The sequence below is a fragment of the Otolemur garnettii genome, unplaced genomic scaffold (genome assembly GCF_000181295.1).
Source record: "Otolemur garnettii isolate 467f Iridium unplaced genomic scaffold, OtoGar3 scaffold00001, whole genome shotgun sequence".
Taxonomy (NCBI): Eukaryota; Metazoa; Chordata; class Mammalia; order Primates; family Galagidae; genus Otolemur; species Otolemur garnettii.
In genome coordinates this window covers 58,430,618-58,452,375 of record NW_003852396.1, presented here as the reverse complement: position 1 = coordinate 58,452,375, position 21,758 = coordinate 58,430,618, and the positions used below count along the sequence as shown (strand labels likewise).

Sequence of the window (21,758 nt, the reverse complement as noted above, 5' to 3'; positions counted from 1 at the left end):
AAAGTTCTACAATCAAGCAGTGCCTGTGGCTCAAAGGAGTAGGGTGCTGGCCCCATATACTGGAGGTGGCAGGTTCAAACCCAGCCCCAGCCAAAAACTGCAAAAAAAAAAATAAAAGACAGTTCTACAATGAACTATCACCACATGCAAAAAAGAGTTTTGTTAACAAAGCTATTCCCACAGTGGTGGGGCGGTGATCCAGAAAAAAAGAGTGCTTTGACCTGGTTATAATAAACTCACTCTCTCCTGGTCTTTAACAAATTATCACTCTCAAAGATTTTCCTTTTTTCAAATGTCAATCCTCACTGTTAGAAGTTCAAGTTCATTTCCTTTTTCTGAGGAGCGACTTCTGAATCAAGAAGAAAAATTTAATACAGTATTCAAAATAAATAAAAATACAAAAGTAGGTTTATTATGACTTTGAAAAAAAACAGCTATGGTATTGAAGATTTTAAAACAACAAGTTATATTTGGATAAGAGAAACTTCTCTTTCCTTTTTTTTTTTTAAGAGACAAGAGTCTCATTTTGTCTCTCTCGGTGGAGAGCTGTGACATCACAGCTCACAGCAACCTCCAGCTCTTGAGCTTACACGATTCTCTTGCCTCAGCCTCCAGAGTAGCTGGGACTACAGGTGCCCACCACAATGGCAGGGTAAGAGATACTTATCTTTCTTATCTAAACAAGCCAATCTCCCTTAAAAACTGAAACAAAGCACTCTCACTATTTGGAGCCTCTGGTAAAGAAGGAAATGTTTAGTACTCAGATCTGAGGTCCTAAAGAGTCATGAAAAGTTGTATTTTAAATATCCTTCAAGAAAAACTTAACTCAGTAATTGGCCACCTGAAAAACTGGCAGAGCAAACAGATATAAATGCCAAGATATTTATCTGAAATCACAAATCATGCCCAACTCTTACTGTATTTGGTTTGTCTAAACTGCACTGTGCCCTCATCAACGACCTACAATAGTCTCCAGCGATAGAGTAGGCCACAGGTGCTTCCATTAAGAGCTTAAAACCTAGGACTCAAAGATCAAAAGAAATCCACAGTTCCAAGGACTTCTCAAAGACAATGAGAAAGGCTTGAATTTGTTGATTATTTGTTCTTCTATCTTAATGCTTCCTTCATGCAATTCTATGCTCACTTTTAACCTGGTTTCTTATTACTTTCCATTTCTAGTGTATCCCACTCTATAGCTTAAGAGAGAATATTTTATGATTCCTGATCCCTCCCTACCTTTCACTTTAGCAGGCTTCTAGTCAATTTCACTGACATGTTCTTAATAGCACACGGGCTGTGGAGTGGCAAAAATGCAGAGTGACACTGAAAGTACATACCTTACACTCTTTAGGGTACAGTTCTCTGTGAATTATTCTTGTCTTAAGCAAAGTAGCACCCCATATAGTAAAGACCAGTAAAGATGTGCAAAAATACCATGAGAAAATCACCTCCAGTTGAGCTTGGTTTGTTTTAGGAACACAGATGCTTCTGACACACAACACATTCAAGTGTATTAGTTTTAATACTTTCACAGAAATCATGTCATCTGAACTAAGGTTAGAAAGATGTACCTATGGGCAGAGTTTGTCATCAAATGAAGTCATCTCTACATTCTTTTGCTAGAAGTACAAACACATTTTAAAAGAAACACATTAGAAAGATGCTCATATACACACCAAACAGAAGTAGAACCCAATATCCAAGCCTTATTTGAAAATTAAAGCAAATTATTTGTAAAGGCATACAAAGCTTAATGTTTTCAAAAAAAAAAGCTCATCAACTATGAATAGGTCATTATTAAAATACTGCAGTACATAAATAAATAGTTCCTTAGTTCCTTCCCACAAAGGTATCACACATAACCTAGAAGAAATACTTAATTTTATTGGTACAACTCCCTCTGAAAATAAATGTTCTACAAATAATCATTGCCTTTATCCTATAATACTGTGTTTTAAAAATAAAGCCTTGCTTCTCAAATCAAGCTTCCATAAAACAGCAATAGAAGCCTTAAAATCATTTAAAGAGGTTTGATTGTGTCCCAGTATAGGGCATGAAAGGGGATTGAACAATCAACCACACAGACAGTGAGCTTTTATCAACTCGACCTATCAGTGCTGAGCCTGATGTGCTACTGGAGAGAGCAATTGAGTGTTTTCCCCACAGGCTGTAACTGATTATTGACTCCCCCCATTAGCATGTGGGGTACATATTGAAGGTTCAAATAGAAGGCTGAGGGACTCCTGTCCCAAGGCCAGTGCTGAAAGACAGCCTATCACTTCGTGTAACTGCAGTCCATGTGTGACAAACATGACCTACATTTTCTCCCTTTCTTTCTCACAACAGCTTGTCACTGTTTTAACAAGCTATTTTCCAAAAAGCATAGAAGAAATGACTTTTAAAACTGCTGGTAATGTGCCTTCATGAAATATCATTCATAATAATCTCATAAGGAATAGATTTTCCAGGAGATAATCATAAAACTTAGCCTAAAATAAACTTAAAGACAGGAGAGAGCTTGATGTTATTACCCTACGCAGTATTGTTGTTTACTTGGTCATTTATACAGCATACAGTCTTAAAAGAACTACAATTAAAATTTTAATACATGATTAATCAAATTTAACAAAAAGTTTTAAACATACAAAGTGTATTAATTAGGAATATATAATTAAACATTTTTCAATAGTTATAAAAGTAGCTTTCAAGGCTTCACAAGAAGCCATATCCTAGTAGTTTTGTTAACTTCTCAATGGATACACAGTAATCACTACTAAGAATAGGGCATAATTAAAAACAGTGATGGAAGGGAGGAGTAGGGCGACAATAATAACTTGGTGCAAATGCTGGGAAAAGCTCCCCAGCAATGGCTGCACACTGTGCTTCAAAGAGTTGCTGATGTTGTTGGCTCCTCACAGGTACCTACCACGGCGCTGCAGGTCATATTCCCTTTTCGTCTCTTCATTCCCTAGAATTTTCCATGCCTGATCAATTTCGATGAACTTCTGTATACATTTTTCCACTGTTCCTGCTGGTACATCTGTACTTTGTTTATCTGGATGATACTGTCAATCAAAAATAGGGGGGAGTGGTGAAGAGAGAGTTGAATAGGGGTAGGTAAAAAAATAATAATAATTGTAAATCTCAGCTTTAGCTGAGAGAAGGTAATGAGAAGATGAAAACGAAGATGCCGAGGCAATGAGACAACAGTGTTGGGCACAGGAGACAACTGCCAGGTTAATTAGACCACTGGAGTAGCTTTAAATTCACCAGTGACTTGATCTGTCACAACGTGCAAAGACAGCATTTTCTGGATAATTTGCTCAAGGAATCATTGGTCTCATGGACAATTTACCTAGAGAGGATGACTAACACAAATAGAAATAAGTACGTGCAGACAAGCAGGACATGAAAAAGAAGAACACAAACTATGCAGAGTCGGAAGCTTACGTTACATAACGTGCTTGGCTGCAAAAATCATTATAAAATGGACTATCAGGTTTTTCTCAGGCAATTATACAGTTATCCCATAAAAATAAAAATAAAAGTGTACCTAATTATAATTATCGAACATTTCGTCTTCTTCCCTAGCCTTTTCTTATGTGAGTTTTCTAAATCTAACACATTTTTAAGAATGTTTTCAATATGTAGTAATTTCTTTACATTATTTAGTCTAAGTCAGAAAGTTTTACATCAATTCATCCATTCTTAAATGCTAATGTAAATGTAGCTTAGGAACAGGAATCTAGTAATATCACTTCTATTCCTTCCTTCCTCCCCTTCTAATTTCTATGGGGTTCTTTTCTCCCTTTTCTTTTTATCCAACAGTTCTGGTAGCATCAATATGTCATCTGCTTTTCAGGAGTCTCTCAACAAACAAACGAGGAAAGGTTGGCTAAATTTAGAGACATTTCATTTAAACAATCTGGGGATAACAGCAGCAGATAATTCAAATACATATATACATATTTTTCCTCTCAATTAAAAAACCACTTGATAGAATTTATACAGTATTTTCAACCAGTAATGACTCTGAAAATTTTATCTAATATATTATAGAATATATTTTAATTTCAAAAGTAAACTGAACACAACTTTTCTTTATTTCTTTTTTCCCTCCAAGTTCTTACAGGCCAACATCCATATTCACAATGCTTGACACATCAATGTGGCTAGTTCACACACTCATCAATTAATGGTACAGTCATTTCAATTCCTACATTGACTGCTTTATAGACATTAGAAGAGCAGAAAAAATGTTAAGTACCATATCATTTATTATCCAAGTTTCTAAGGCCAAAGTCACTCAGTAAACTGTGACAAGTATCATAAAGCCAAAAAACTTCAATTTTCAATACAGAACTCAAAAAATATGTAAGTTTTTAATTACAGCCTGTACTACCCTTATCACTGGATTCGTTTTACGTTAATGCAATCCCTATCAAAATTCCAGCAGTGAGCAATACACAGTACTGTAATAAAGAGTCTAAAAACAGACCATGTGGTCAACTGAATTTCAACAATGTGACAAAGGAACTCAAGGAGCAAAGTATGTAACAAATTGTTTTGAAAGGACTGGATATCCATGTGGGGAAAAAAAAGATAACCTCAATCCTTACCTTATTCTATGCATAAAAATTAATTGAGGATGAATCATAGAAATAAAAATTTAAAAAACTATAAATAACCATAAAGAAACCAGTTTTCCTCTTAGAGTAGGCACAGACTGCTTTGACAGAAAGCAAAAAACATAAACTATATAACTCAAAACTGATAAACAGAACTTCAGCAAATTTTATAACTCTCTACTCAAGGAAGACACCACTAAGAAAATCAATAAACAAGCCACAAAGTGGGGAAAAACACTAGCTGCATATATCTCTAACAAATACTCTTATCCAGAATATATACACACAAAACTTATAAATTGATAAAAACCCAAACTAAAAATCAGGGGAAAAACTTGGAAAAACTCTTTTCCAAAGATAATGTGCAGATCTATGCTCAAACTTTTTTATTAATAATTAGGAAAATGCAAATTAAAATCACCATGAACTATTACTACACATCTAACAGAATGGATAAAATACAAAAGACTGATAACACAAATGTTGGTAAGAACATAAAATAACTGGAACTCTCATATACTGCCGGCAAGAAACTATAAGGTAGGTGCTTATAAAGTTACTTAAACATCTACTCCATAATCAAGAATTCTACACCTAGATATCTACCTATGAGAAATAAAACATAAAGGTCTATCAACAGGAGAACAGATAAATTGTATTAAATCCATATAAAGGAATATGACTCTATAGTAAGAGTATAAAAATTACGGTATAACACATAAACCTTACGTTAAGCCAAAGAAGCAAGAAAAAAATCAGCATATACTGTGTGATTACATTGGTATGAAGTCCAAATTTAGTTGGTTTCCAGGTGCGAAGAGCGGGTGGGAGTTAAGGGAGGGGACACAAAGGAACTTTATGGTTTTTCATTTTTAAAATTTCATATTAATGTGAGGGTACAAACAATTAGTACAAAACAACTTTTTGGAGGAATGGAAGTGTTCTATACCCTGTCTGGGGTGGTGGTTACATGGTATAAAAACTCACCAAACTTTTAAGACCCATGCATTTTTCATTATATGTTGACCATATCTCAGAAATAAATCTTTAGATATGTTTAAACTAAAAAAAGGGAATTTAGCAAATCTTTCTAAACCAAAGGAAAAAATGAAAAATTCTTCCAATATTAATAGAAAAGTACAAAACAGAGAAGTCAATGAAAAAAACTAATATTAGTAATAAATGTGAACTAATTTATGGAAATATAGTTTTATTACTTTTGAGTAAATGTGCCGACTCAGATTTGATTCTAATAACTAAAAAAATTAAAAAAAAATTAAGTGTTGGCTGAGTGTGGTGGCTCATGCCTAAAATTCAAACACCTTGGGAGGTCCAAGCAGGAGGATCACTTGAAGCCAGACGTTCAATATCAGCTTGGACAACACAGCAAGACCCCATCTCGACTAAATAAATACATAAATAAATAGCTGGGAATGGTGGCATGTGTCTGTTCTCCAGCTACTTGGGATGCCAAAATGGGAGGATCACTTAAGCCCAGAAGTATGAGGTTGCAATGAGCTATGACAGCACATTGCCCTATAGGCTGGGTGACAGTGAGACTCTGTCTCTTAAAGAAAAGAAAAAGTTAAGTGTTGCTGAGTTGAAAGCCAAAGAACATCCAATTTTTTTTTTTTTCCTGAGACAGAGCCTCAAGCTGTCCCCATGGGTAGAGGGCCATGGCATCACAGCTCACAGCAACCTCCAACTCCTGGGCTCAAATGAGTCTCCTGCCTCAGCCTCCCAAGTAGCTGAGACCATAAGCGCCCACCACAATGCCTGGCTATTTTTTTTGGTTGCAGCCATCGTTGTTGTTTGGTGGGCCCAGGCTGGATTCAAACCCGCCACCTTAGGTGTATGTGGCTGGCGCCTCAGTCACTTGAGCCATAGGTGCCGAGCCAGAACATCCAAAATTAAAATACCATAAATAAGTCACAATAATAAAAATACTAATAGTGACAGCATTTCTATGTGATCGTTATCTGTACAAAGGTGTTGATTTCCAAACTTTTTGCTAACTTATTTTACTACTCTCAGATGACACAATGTTATGATCTCAGTAACTTATATTTGTAAATTATAAAATTTTTCAATTTTTAATTACATAAATGTTTTAGTTAAATTTATGTTCTTTAAATTTCTAGATCATTTAATCAGAATAAGAAAAACTAACAGAAAAGATTAAGGAACTATTTTGATATAAAAATAGAGGGTCATGATACTACAAAATACCGAAAATTATGTAATTTTCATCAGGATTGGTATATGTTATCTGTTTCCTAAATGAGTAATTTTATAATTGATAACTAGTGCTTTAATTATGAAATATTAATTCTCATTAGCTGAGATTTTATGGCAAGGGACTATGCAATATGAAACGCTGTATTTTGATTTTAAATTCTCTCCACATACATATTAAGTCTAAGTACTTTCTAAATCACTAAATCTTGAGTGACTCTCATGATGTACCACCCCAGCACTACTCAAAACGTGGTCCTCAGATTTACAGCATCAACCTTATCTGAAAGCATTTTAATAAAACCAATTCTTGGATCCCATCCAAAAATTTCAGAGAGAGATTCCAGAATCTGTTTTGCTAAAACCACCAGGCAATTATTAGGTATACTAAAGTTTGAGAAGAACACTGTTAGCTTCTACTGCTTAAAACATGGAATTTAAATGCAAGTCAGAAAGTTAACACTTCATAAGAATTTTTCCATGACAGATGTATCCCTCTCGAAATATGTACAAGGGAAATAGTAAAAGATAATAAATGCTGAATGAGTGATAATTGTCCAATTATGTTAACCTGTAACACCGCAAGGAAAATTACATTGTCTTCCAAGTCAGAAATATTTTGATACCTTTTGTCTACCAAACATATATGTCAATCTTTCATTCCATTGGTTGTACTAATATCAAGGATTACTTGAAGAAGCTGATGAACTCTGAACAATATGCCAGTGATACATTAGCCTGTTGACTTTTTTTTTTTTTTAAAGAGGGGACATAATTTGTATTAGGCTTCAGCTACCAAACACTACAGTGTCCACTGATAGGTTTAGCACAGAGACAAGTGTTTTTCAACTGAAAGAGAAAAAAATGATGTATAAATTGTGAAAATAGGATATTATAAAACAGTATAAGAATTCTAACAATTTCTAAAAGATTTTAGTGAAAAGTTAAATATTCATTAGCTTCAAATGAACTTTTCAACGGGCTAAGCAATATACAAAGTTGAAATGAAATTGTATTTCTTTACAGTACACATACAACAGAGTTGTTCGGGGGTATTTTGGGGGGTTTTTTGTGAGACAGAGTCTCACAAAAGCTGTGATGACAACATGGCACTCATGGGTTGTCATCATAGCTTACGGCAACCTCAAACTTTTGAACTCAAGTGATCCTCATACCTCAGCTTCCTTAGTAGCTGGGACTACAGGTGCCCATAAAACACCTGGCTAATTTTTCTATTTTTAGTAGAGGTGGGGGGTCTCACTCTTGCTCAGGCTGGTCTCGAACTCCTGAGTTCAAGTAATCTGTCCATCTTGGCCTCCTAGAGCTGGGATTATAGTAAGCATGAGCCACCGTGCCTGGCCTATAAGACAGTTTTATGGTAAACTGTCCACATATATTAATCCTTTACTACACACTTGCAATTATGCTGTTTGATTTATAAAATTTTAATGGCAAATAACTAGTAACAAAAAGAGCTGTGGGCAAATATGATTAAATGAAAATCCTCAAATGGGCTGATACTATTTAATCTATCAACATGGCCCCTGAGAATACAGTCCTTTGATTCTCGTCCGTTTCTTAAAGATGAGTTTAGAACCATTAATAACATGCTAGTTTGCTTTCTCAAGTTTCAAACTTTCTTAAATTCTAAAACCAAACATCAAAATATCTTCTAAAAGCTATCTTGTCAGCATTACCAAGTTGAACATGTTAAATATCCACTTTATTATCCAGATTCTAAAATTAGTTCCTCCTCCCTATGTTGAATAGCTTATTCTGTTGAAATCACCAGCATGCTCCATAAATGCTGAATGAATGAATGAGAGGGGAAAATTTTTCCTGATAATCCAGGCTACCAATATTATGGTAACTTCTCCTCCCCTTACCACATGAACTGCCAAATCTTCTAGCATTCTACTTGTAGAGTGTCCTTTCTAGTCCCAATGCCAAACCTAGTTAAACCCAAGATTAGCTTCTACCTGGTCTCCGGTGTTCATCTTCTTAACAGTTTTTCAATCCACTTCATCTGCTTCCAAAGTCACTTGCCTTAACTTGTAACTCTTGCCTTAACTCTTAACTCTTGTAACCATGGGATACCCCAGCTCATAAATTTTAAATGGCAACTTAATGCATAATTACAGTGATATTCTTTATCTTTACAAGTCAAGTCCTCTAATAAAAACTCCAACCTACCAGTCCAGCTTTATCTAAAACAGAGAACAGAAACATTACGTTAAATGTATCTGTATCTATGCAGAGATAAACAAAGTACCTCTTCGCATAAGGATCCTCTATAAGTAGTTGTGTATTTAACTTGCATGTGTAATACTTTCCCCCAAAGCACAAAATCTAAAATATACCAGACAAAAAGGAGGACAAAGTTTAGGTTTAATCTTAAATTTTGCACTTTTGTGTCTTTTCTCTCACATCTACTTTTTCCCAGTGAACAACTATTTACTATGCCATTCTATTAAGGTGACACTATGAACGTGAGACGGGAATGTACTTCCCCAATGGTCATCCTTTTCACCCTGAGGAACAAGACATAGGGCAAATAAACACTACGAGGAATGCATTCACAAAGAGTATACTAGAAAAGATTGGATTGGTAGCTGCTATGATTTGATGTCTGTCCTCTCCAAAACTCATGTTGAAATTTGGCACTGTGACGGTATCAGGAAGAGGGGCCTTAGAGAGGTTACTGGGCCATGACTGTTCTGTCTTCATGAATAGATTAATCCTATTATTTCAGAAGTTGGTTCCCTACAGAAAGGTAAGATCCAAGGCCTTTTGCATGTGTACTCTCCCACCCCCAACTCTGCCCTTCAGCCTTCAGACATGGGGTGGTATAGCAAGAAAGCCCTTGACAGATGCCAGCCTCTCAATCTTGGACTTCCCTTACAGAACCGTGAGGCTATAAATTTTTGCTTATTATAAACTATCCAGTCTGTGGTAATCTGTTACAGTAGCACCAAAAGGATTAAGACAGTAGCTATGGCTCTGAGATTTAAATATGAACAAGGCCATGTCCTTTAAAAGAAAAAAATTTCTAATGCACCTTTCTCTACTTTCTAGTCTTCTGGAAATTGTTAATGTTTCACACATCAGTTTTATACTACCCAAAGGAGGAAAAAGTATTATAACAACAACAGATCTTATCAGTGTTTCAGCATAAGGTGAGGTGAATGGTGTTTTTGTTTCAATGATTCTCGGGAGACTCCCACTGAAGAACTATCTTGTCAAACCCCAATATGACCATTGTCAAATTTCCATGATATCATAGTGGATACACATTCCAGACAGATTATAATGCAGAAATACCACAGAGAAATTTCAAAGTTTAGCACACACATAAACACTGACTAAAAGCTTATTATGAGTCATTTTACTTAGGACTTTTACAAGTCCAGTTTTCAATATATTTATTTTGAGGCACTCATTACCTCTAAAGATATTAAAAACTCCTTTTTTGGCCATCTGCTGTAAAATAAAATGAGAAAAGTCAATTTGAGAGAATTATATGAATAATTAGCCATTAGTAAGTCTCACTGCCATATCTCACCAGCAGAAATCTGAATAGCATTTCCTAACATTTTTCCTCATGAAGAACTGCTTTTGAGTTAGCAAAGTATTAAATATAGGTTCTATTAAAATGTTTCACAAAAATCAGTAATTCTTACTCTTTGATAATTTCATGAAAACCAAGGACCTTCTTTCCCCAAATGCTTCTCTCTCTACTAAAAAGCGAAAAAAAAAAAAAATCCAGTTACTATAAATTCATTCCAAATAATTGTTTCTCTGCTCTTATTCTTCAGTCACTATGTCTGTGACATCATTCCTGACATACAAATCCTAAGATCCTTAGAATGTTTAAGAGATGTCTTTTTGTAAGTGAATAAATTGACTAAAGGCTGGCAGGCCCTGGGCAGCTTCAGGATGGGGGCAGGTCACCACAAGTCCAAGGCATGCTTACAGAGTTAAGATTTTCAGCCCCTGCCCCACCAACCTGCAGGGAGGGAAAGGAGCTGAAGGTCAAGCTAATCACCAATGCCCAATGATATAATCAATCACGCCTCTGTAATGAAGGTTCCATAAAAATCTAGAGAACTGGGTTCCGAGAGCTTCCTGATAGCTGAACAAAGGGAGTTTCCTGGAGGGTGGTGAGCTCAGAGAGGGCACGGAAGCTCCTCACTCCTTCCTTCATACTTTATACTTTCTAATACCTTTTATAATAAACTGATGAATGTGTTTTCCTGAGCCCCATGAGCCACTCTAGCAAATTAACTGAACCCAAGGAAGAGGTCATGGACATCTCAATTTATAGTGGGTTGGTTAGAAGTATAGGCAAAACCACCTCAGGGGATCTGCAATTGGCATCGGAAATGGGGGAGGGCAGTCACGTGGACTGGGCCCTCCCCTGTGGAAACTGGCACTATCTCCAGGTACACAGTGTCAGAATTGAACTGAACTGCATTTATAGCAGATCAGCTAGAAGTACAGGTAAAATAACTGGGGGGCTTGTGATTGACATGGGAAGCATGTGGGACTGGGCCCTCACCTGTGAAGGTGTATCTACAGGTACACAGTGTCACTGCAGAACTGTGTGCTTGCTGGGTATGTGGGGAAAATCCCAAATACATCATGTCTTGGAAGTCTGGGTTTTAACAACAGAGGAAAAATGGTTTATGTGTTTTGCTCCTTACCAACACTGCCTAAATCTTCCCCTTTTCATATACTTCTCTCACAAAGCAGCTTCTGAAACACTTCTTGTGTTTTTTTCTTCCAATTCTCCCTCAAAACTTCTCCCAGATGCCAAAATATCTTGCAGTGCACACGTGCACTGGTCTGGGATGCTGACCAGCTGCTGATGGGACCAGGGAGCAGTTCCCAGGACTTGCTTTCCTTCCACATCTGAATAGATAGGAAGCCTGAATTTTTGCTTCTCAGGTCCACTCTGCTGGGGTGTCTCACTGTCACTACCCACCAGAAAGCAGGAATCAAGAGTGGCTGGAAGGAGTGAGGCCACAGGTATGCGAACTCCCCACCACTGGGTCCCTGAGATTTCTAGAAGGAAAGAATACAGATGATGGAATCACTAAGCCAACTGGTAAAGAACTAGGACTAGGGGAGAAAAGTTTACCCTTGTCATTTTGTATTTCAACCGATTTCCAAAATAGCTCCCTGTGGAAGACTCTACCAGGGAAGGAAATGGATAAGTAGAATGGAAAAAGGGCATAGAATCATCTTGTGTAATATTCTTCAGGTGCAGGTAGGTCTTCTTACTTGGTCCTGCTTACTAGAGTTGGCAATTATTATCTCCCCAAATTTAGGGGGGTAGGGAGATACTGTCATGGGATTATCAATTAGAACAGATGTCACAATCATTCACATCAAAACCTAAGCTTTCACCACTTTTGAAAACTAGAAATTCCAGCCTGGTGCTATGCTGCACAGATAGTCTCTCCTACTTAGGAGGCTGAGATGGGAGGACTGCTTAAGCCCAGGAGTTCTCTGTTTAGCCTGAACAACATCTCCACCTGCCCCAAAGCATATATTCTATATCTATTTTGTTATATGCTGAATTGCCTGTTTATTAGCATCTTGAAATTAGCTGGTCTTTTAAACAAAATTTTGTTTTATATTTAAAGAAACTGAAAGACAAAATCTCAACTGCTATTCAAGTATGTTGTAAGTTAAAACACTGCTTTTAGAGTCAAAAAAGAATTTATGCAACTAAGTCACAATTGACCCTATAGAGTAGAACTCATATTAATTTATGCATTTAAGTGAAATTAAGAATAAACATTAATGTAACTACTCTCATTTACAAAAATCATTGGGTTTTTAGATACAAATGTGTATTTTTATTTTTTTCCCCCTAAACATCAAATCTTACAGGAATAACTTTTACTTTTCTAAATACCAGGTTTACTGGGATATGACTCACATGTTGTAAAACTGACCCTTTTAAGGGAGGCAATTCAGTGATTCTACAGATAGACACAGAGTTGTGTAACCACTATCAGTACAGCTCAGAACAGTTTCATCACCCACTGTGTATACTTATCACCAATCATTCATATTCCCCTTTCTGTTCCTCAACAACTTCTTCCTGTCTGTGAGCCTTCATATTCTGCCTGGGAATGATACACATACACCCCCACACATACACATATATATTAATTCATTGAAAAGAATATTTGTGATTTTTAAGTATCTACAAAAATTTACCTTTCTTAGTTCCTTTGGGAATGCTAGTAAATATCTAAGAACTTAAAAAGAGTGTACAGTTATGTGCCACAGAATGATGTTTTGGTCAATGATGCACTCACTACATACACCACAGTCCCATAAGATTAGAATAGAGCTGAAAGGTTCCTATTGCCTAGTGATGGCACAGCTGTCATAATACCATAGCACAATCAACACATTACTAATGTTTGTGGTAAGAATGCTGGTGTAAGCAAACCTACTTCATAAACTTTATAGTAAAAAAGTTATTATTGAAGAAAATTTTTTTTTTCTAAATTTAGTGTAGCTTAAATGTATAGTGTCTATAAAGACGACAACTGTGCACAGTAATGTGCTGGCCCTTCACGTTCATTCACCATTCACTCACTGACTCACCTAGAGCAACCTTCAGTCCTGCAAGCTCCACCCGTAGTAAGTGCCCTATAGAGGTGTACCATTTCTTATCCTTCATGGTGCACTTTTATTGTACCTTTTCTATGTGTAGATATGTTTGGATGCACAAATACACTGTGTTACATTTGCCTCCAGTATTCAGTACAATTACATATTATGTAAGTTTGTGGCCTAGCCACTATACTACTTTGCCTAGGTATGCAGTAGGCTGTACCCTCTATGTAGAGATAGCCTATGTAAGTGCACTCTTACAGTGTTTGCACAAGGATCAAACCTAAAAACTCATTTCTCAGAACATATTCCTGCCATGAAGCAATACATAATTTTATATATTCAAAAAGAAAATCCTCCCCAGCACTCACAATTTGACTTCACACATAACAGTAGCCCTTATTAAACTAAGGAATCACTGTGAATAGTCCTATAAATTATTTATAATAGAATCCTACACATAACATAGTCCCATCATCCTCAGAGAGAGCCTTAAACTGAGGCTTCAGTGGGCTTACATGGCCAGCCACACTGACAGGATAAGAAGAAATATACGTACCTTCGATCTACCAGAATTTCTAGTTTGCCTTCATTCTCCAAATGAGCCACTTTAACAACATTAATACTTTTTAAGAGACCACCTGGTCTTCTGAGTGTATTTTTAAAACTTCTGCTAAATGTGACTTAAGAGACTCATTCTGAGAATACTGGTAGCTCTAAGAAGAAGGAGAAAACGAAGAGAAGAAAAAAAAAGAAGTGACGGAGGGTGAGCAGTAGGATGGAAGAGGCAGGCAGAGGAAAGGCAGCAGAGGGAAGTGGTGGGAGGTGGAGGATGATAGGACAGAAGATGAGGAGGAAGCATAAGAAGAGGAAAGGAAAGGAAGAGAAGAGAGAGAAGAGACTAAAGGAAAACAAAGTGGAGCAGTATTTACAGGAGGTATGGATGCTTTCCAATAAAGAATTAAGAGACAGACCTGTAGGAATTAGATTCACTGAAATGAAGAAACAAACGTAAAAGGTAGAAAGGTATGTGGCTGAATTCAATCCATGGCAATACACAGCAAAACCTTTTCAAAGCCAAACTGACCTCTATAATATCCCTTAAATTGTGAGATTTGCTAACTCTAAAATAAAATTTTGTACCAATTCCCTTTGCTAGTAATATACTTTTTTCCCTCTCTTGAATATATATATATATGCAAGAGTAGCATAATTCTTGTTCCTGTCTGACTGCACACGAGCTATGAAAACAGTTTTAAATCTTGTGCAATGGTCTTCTAAGCCTATTTTTAAAACTTCTGCTAAATGTCACTATCACCTTTACTGCCTTTAAGACCAAATTACTGCCTTTAAGACCAAATTAAATATTACCTAATATTTCATTCAAGTGCAAAGTTAGACCACTCTACCCCCCAACCAATCAAATATGTCTTTGATGGCATACTCAACATGAGCTAGAGAGAGATTCCCAGATAAACACTCTGCCTCCTATCTCCCCAAATGATAATTAGCAGAAGGGCACTGCTTACTTCACCTCTCTCTGAGTTCAGGGAAGACATGGTTTTTATATAATTAAGAACTTAAGAAACTGATGCCAAACTAAAGTCATCCCTATTAAATAAGAGTAGTGATGTGCAGATATGGATCTTACAGAAGAGCTCTCCTACAGCCACGTGGAACTCTGCTCTGTGGTAACCATGGCCATCCGGCACTAATTAGGTAGAATGTTCTGTCAACACTTTCATGTTCCTTTTCTATTAATTGATCATTCTGCCATATTAATGATACTAGCACAGTGGCTTTGAATTCCCTCAAGTGCTTTACCCCTGAGATAGAAAGTAAAGTAGGAATGAGTAAGAAAATGTCACAGATTAGCTTTACCTATCTCCTATTTGAATAAATGCTAAAACTGTGTCCTATAAGTCATCTATTTCTTTTATTTCCATAAATGTTCCATGGACCTAAAATGTACAAATGTTCCTTAAATAAAACAAAATTTCTACCAATTTAACTTTATAAACTCTAAGAAGTCACAATGGCAATGAAATATATAGTCAAAGCACTGACATTCTCTTATGTAAGTGGTCAAAATTAATGATGGAATTACATGCATAAGTCTGGAAGTGACAATCCTTAATTCTAACTACCTAATAATGAAAGAAATTCACCTGAAATGAAACTCAATAAACAAATAGGTAACCTTAATACCAGCAAAAATTGGTAAGTAAAAAGAAAAGAAAGAAAGAAAAGAAACAGAAAGCATTTAATAGCAGTAAACAACCTTAATAAACTATTTTGAAATAAAGGCCTAAGTAAGCTTCTTGGGATTCCAAGAAAACACATATCCTCTGAGATAATGTTTGGTTTTCATTATTACAAATCACTGTTACTATGAGGGAGCCATTAAACAGTTGTGAGTGAGGACGTTGTAAAGTGCTGTGAGGAAGATGCAGTAGTAATTCTCCAATGATTCTGAACACAGTTTGCACAGGCAAGAGAGAGATACACATTGACTGACATGGCTGGGTTCTGTTTTGCTTTATCTTCAATGCAATGCGTACTTGCTTGAAACAAGATGTGACAAAAAGTTAGGTATCGAGTACCATAATTGTGTCCTTTACACTTTGACATCACATTAAGATTACAAAAACTGAAAAAAAAAAATCACAAAGGTAAAAAAAGTTAAGTACGACACACTACTGCCACCTAATGCTTAGTAAAATATTGCCTTTTTAAGAAGCAGTCAACAATTCATTCACGGTTTTATACAACAAATGAAACGAAATATGTTTTAACTTTTTTAAGGTTCTACAATTTAACAAAAATATAATCATGTGTAAAACTGGAAGCTCCAAATGTGCTTATCTATCTAAAAATGTTTATTTATCACCTTCACAAGCCAGATACTGTGCCAGCCAATGAGGATACAATTGAAAGTAGAACAGAATCCCTACCCTTGAGGAAAGAGTGGGCATGTAAACAATTAATTATAATGCAATGGGAAGGATGAAGTGCTAAGAAAAGATGACAGCATGAAAAAGTTACCCACTTAGAGTAAAGGAGAGAAGGTTTCATAAGAAAGGCGACCTTTGGGTGGCGCGTGTGGCTCAGTGAGTAGGATGCCAGCCCCATATACCCAGGGTGGCAAGTTCAAACCCAGGCCTCGCCAAACTGCAACAAAAAAATAGCCAGGTGCTGTGGCAGGCACCTATAGTCCTAGCTACTCAGGAGGCTGAGGCAAGAGGATCACCTAAGCCCAAGAGCTGGAGGTTGCTGTGAGCTGTGATGCCGCAGAACTCTACTGAGGGCAACAAAGTGAGACTCTGTCTCTTAAAAAAAAAGAAGAAAGGCAGGTGACATTTGACTGGGTTTTGAAGAATGAGTAAGAGGCTTGTGGACAAGTGGAAGAGAAAGGGCATTCCAGGGAGAGAAACAGCAAGGACAAGACAGGAAAGGACTAAAATGAACATCAGAGTTATGAATAGCAGAATTGTAAGCCAGATTAAGAATGTGTGAAGGAATGATTGAGTACGGAAAAATAATGGGAGATGAAATTGAAAAGCTAGACAGACAGATCATAAAGGTGCTTTTTACTACTCTAAGAAATATGGACTCATCCCTACTTAGACACTTATTTGCATGACAGGGACACACCAGTAACCATACTTTTGTTTCAAAGACAAAACCTCTAACCTGATAGGAGAATGGGATGCGTAGGAGGTAGGTAGGGAGACTGGCAGTGAGGAAACTACTGTGGTACTATGGAACTATGGATGTGGAGGATCCAAGACAGCAGTCAGACAAGAGGAAGAGTGGGATGTCAGGGACATGAATTTAGAGGTCAAGTGTGCAGCAGACAAAGCCACAGAAATATACAGAGAAAAGTCCTTCTCAACACTTTTAGTTATTACCTCCTCTAAGAGTCTGACAAATTTGCATGCAGTTGAGGGGTTAATGAAAGCACCTGAGCCTCACATTAGATTGTATTTAGGGTCTTGTGACCCTAGAAAAGTTATTCAACTATACAAATTTCCTCATCTGAAATTTGAAAAAAAATTTGCTAAACTACATGAGCTATTCATGAGAACAAGGACATTAGTCCATCATACTCGCCATGATATCCACAACACCTAGCACAGTGCCTGACCAGAAAAGACTCAATGTTTACTTAATAAAAAAATGTGTCCACACGTTTTATAAATTAAATGACATAGTATAACAGAACATATTTTGAATAAAATTTAAAACATTTTTTAAAAACAGGGTGTGGTGAGAGAGGGGAGCCATCACAGCAAGTTCACCAATATAAGTACAATTGATCCTCTTCATTCACAGATTCCCATTTGCAAATTCACCTACCTGCTAAAACGTATTTGTAACCACACAAATATAAAACGTATTTGTAACACTGAGATTCCAGGTCACGGGCAGACATGCGCCATGTGGGAACAATTTGAGTCACCTGATAGGCATTACTCCCAGCTAAGGTTAAACAAAGTAATGCTCTGCCTTCATGTTTCAGCTCTCATACTGCAAATAAGTGCCACACTTTGTGTATTTGTGTTTTTTTGGCAGTTTTTCAATTCCAAATGGCCCCCAAGGATAGTGTATTAAATGTTGTTTAGCGTTCCTAACAGTAAGAAGCCTGTGATATGCCATATTGGGATAACATAATGTGTTCAGATATGCCTCATTTGGGCATGAGTTATAGAACTGTTGGCCTGAGTTCAAAGTCAAATGCATCAACTATATATATTAAATAAAAAATGTTAAAATAGAAAAACCCATAAATCAAGGTTATTTATTGAATATTTGATAAAAACATTGTGACCAGAGCCTCAAAGGAACCTAACCCTGTATTTCCCTAGGAGCAATGGTCCAGTAGTTGCTAATTCAGGTTTTGTGGCAACTTTGTAACTATAGCAAATAACAGGAATGGACTGTATAATAACATAAACATACTTATTACAATTAATTTGTACCATGTCTGTTTTGTGGTGCTATAACAAAATACCTAAAATTGGGTAACATAGAACAGAAATTTATTGGCTCACACTTCTGGAGGCTGGGAAGTCCAAAATCAAGGTGCCAGCAGGTTAGAGCCCAGTTTTTTTGCTTCCGAGATGACTTTATATACTGCATCTTTTGGAGGAAAGGTGAACACTGGATTCTCACATGGCAAGGAAGGAAGAAAGACCAAGAGAGCTACAGGAACTGAACTTGCCCTTCTACGATGGCACCAATCCCAACCCCAACAGTGAACACTCATGGCCTAATAACTTCTTAATACCATTACAACAACAAATAAATTTCAACATGAGTTTTTGGACAGGACAAACATTCACACCATAACCTACCTTCCCACTTTATTTTTGTTTGTTTGTTTTGAGACAGAGTCTCAAGTTGTCGCTCTGGGAAAAGTGCCAGGATGTCACAGCTCACAGCAATCACCAACTCCTGGGCTTAAGCGATTCTCTTGCCTCAGCCTCCCAAGTAGCTGGGACTACAGATGCTCACCCACAACACCCGGCTATTTTTTGGTTGTAGTTGTCACTGTTGTTTGGCAGGCCCAGGCTGGATTTGAACCCGACAGCTCTGCTGTATGTGGCTGGCACCCTAGCCACTTGAGCTACAGGTGCTGAGCCTAACTTCCCACTTAGAGCACTTTTCTCAGTCCTTCTCTCTTGCCATACCCCATGAAGTCCTTAGCCAAGAAGAGTCATGCCCTACCCTGTCCTTTTAGGGTCTCAGGACATGGAAATTCCCTGCCCAAATAACCCAAAGTCAAGAGGAAGCTTGAACCACAGCTAGCCTCTGGTTGAAAGTGGGAAAAGAAGGAGGTAGGGCAAGTGGTATCTTTCTCTATACTACTGAATTCTGGCGCAGAACTACAAAGATGCTGTCTTAGTCCATTTGGGCTGCTATAATATGAATACCACACCCTGGGTTGCTTAAGGAACAAACATTTCTTTCTCACCATTCTGAAGGCTGGGAAGTCCTACCCCATGGTACCAGCAGTCTCCCTGTCTGGTGCAGACTTGCTGCTGGGATCATGGATGGCTGTCTTCCTTCTGTGTCCTCACATGGTCAAAGGGGTGAGGAAAATCTCTGAAAGTCTCTTTGTTAAGGGCACTGATCTCATTTATGAAGGTTCCACCCTCATCATCTCATCACTGAGGCTGGGGGGGTAATCCACTAGAATGTTCAGCAGAATAGATAAGAAACTAGTCTGGGAAATGTTTAGACAGAAGTCAACAGTTTAGCAGAATCCAGATGTCGGGAGAGTTAGAAAGCACCTGACAATTACCCTCAAGCCAAAGCTCTCTAACCTGTGGGCTGGTAACTCTCCCTCATTAAAACCCTACCACAGTGTCCTTTGATCTGTGATTTAGTGCTCCACTGTCCTCATCCTGATAGTCCCCTTCCTTGAACAAAGACTGCCTAAACAATCGCTAACAGTCTCATGTTTCAGTCTCAATTGAAACATGAGACTGTTAACTTCCCACTTTTTTACTTTGTAAATGCACAGCCCCCAAACCCCAATAAAAAGCTCTTGAGAATTTGGTTTGAGGCAGCACTTACCTGCCTCCCTACAGGCCGATATGGTGTCCATCTCTCTGGGTCTTCAGATGGAACTTTTGTGTGCAGCTCAGCACCCATAGCTCAATGAGTAGGGCGCTGGCCACATACACTGAAAGGGGTGGGTTCAAGCCTGGCCAGGGCCTGCTAAATAACAATGACAACTGCAACCAAAAAATAGCTGGACATTGTGGTGGGCACCTGTAGTCCCAGCTACTCAGGAGGCTGAGGGAAAAGAATCACTTAAGCCCAAGAGTTTGAGGTTGCTGTGAGCTGTGAGGCCACAGCACTCTACCCAGGGTGACATAGTGAGACTCTTCTCAAAAAACAAAAATAAAAACAAAACAAAAAAAAAGAACCTTTTGTGTGTGAATTTATCCCACCATTCTTCCCTTTGCCTGCCAGACCCCGGGCAGTAGGGAAAAGTCCCTGCTTGAGGAATTCTCAGTCCACCACATTGTGGTTCCCTCTTGTGCTGCAACAAACCACTTCCCAAAGCCCTCAGCATCTAATGCCATCAAAGTAGGGTTAAGAAGTGGGGGTATTGCAAGAGGCACACAAATATTCAGTCCATAGAAACTCCAAGAGTATTAAATTTGATACTGACCTTCAAGGTCAGTATGAAGATATATTTGTCATCAAAGTTTATTTTTTTATTTTTTGCAGTTTTTGGCATCAAAGTTTATTTTTGTGATAGACTATCAACATATCTCATTTAATATTATGATGTCAGCTTGACTTTTAGCTTGTATAAGTATCTGCTATGTTAGATCTCCATTTGTATTCTTTCTCTAGGCCTAAAAATATAAATGGACCTTATTAATATTACATTATTACTGTTACCTTTTCATAATCTTGTCCAAATGTGGCAAAATACAAGAAACTTCGTATTTTTAGTGACCTCTAGTTTACTTAACCTGGGAAAACAGTAAGTCTTTTGATGATAATTATAAGATTTACCCTTCTTATATCCCAGAGAGATCAGAGTCAATTCATACAGCGGAATGAGTGACTAAAGATTTATATGTCTAAGATCTTCAAACACTAACACAAAACCAATAGGTATCTTCTAATACATATTTTATTTCAGATGTTTCTATGGCACATTCCTATACTAAAGGCATAAGATGGCATTCATGAAATAGTCAGGGACATCCAGATGGTCACCAGAGTTTGAAGGCACTCTAGACCCAAAAGGTCACTGTAAGGCTAGATTCTAAAATATGCTTAATGTATTTGAGAAGATTATGGTTCAAAGAAAACATGGTCAGAATAATCAAATGTTTTGGCCTTTTAGTTATGCAATAATAAACTGCTCCAGTGGAATATTTCATCACCTAACGTGCCCTTTAACATTTACTTCTGAAAATCCCAGTGCTAAGATTTTATAATTTTTGATATGATTTTAAATAATTTTTAAAATTATTAGTGTGCAAAAGTCACTGTGATTCTGAAGCAGTCATGTCTGAACTAAAAGATGCACTAAAATAGTAAATGAAGTTTTTTAAATAAACTTTCTTAGCGCTTTAATTTTAGTGATTAATTCTTCTTTCCTAAAAAAGGTATTCTTTAATAAGCTGGAAATTATATGTTTAGACTCCCTATGCTGTTTTTCAGATATTATCTTAAAACTGTATGTTTTCCTTTAACTATCTAATATATTTATTCTTCTTGATTCCA

At 37.1% G+C, this 21,758-nt stretch overlaps 1 protein-coding gene across 1 annotated transcript in view; it reads right to left on the bottom strand.

Annotated features, from left to right (window-relative positions):
• Positions 1–21,758, bottom strand: part of DNAJC24 (DnaJ heat shock protein family (Hsp40) member C24) — a 57,353-nt gene that overhangs the window by 14,090 nt on the left and 21,505 nt on the right. Inside the window, exon 3 of the mRNA XM_003781206.3 lies at positions 2,927–3,065. Within this exon, the coding sequence (XP_003781254.1) occupies positions 2,927–3,065 (139 nt within the window). The remainder of the gene's footprint in view (positions 1–2,926; positions 3,066–21,758) is intronic.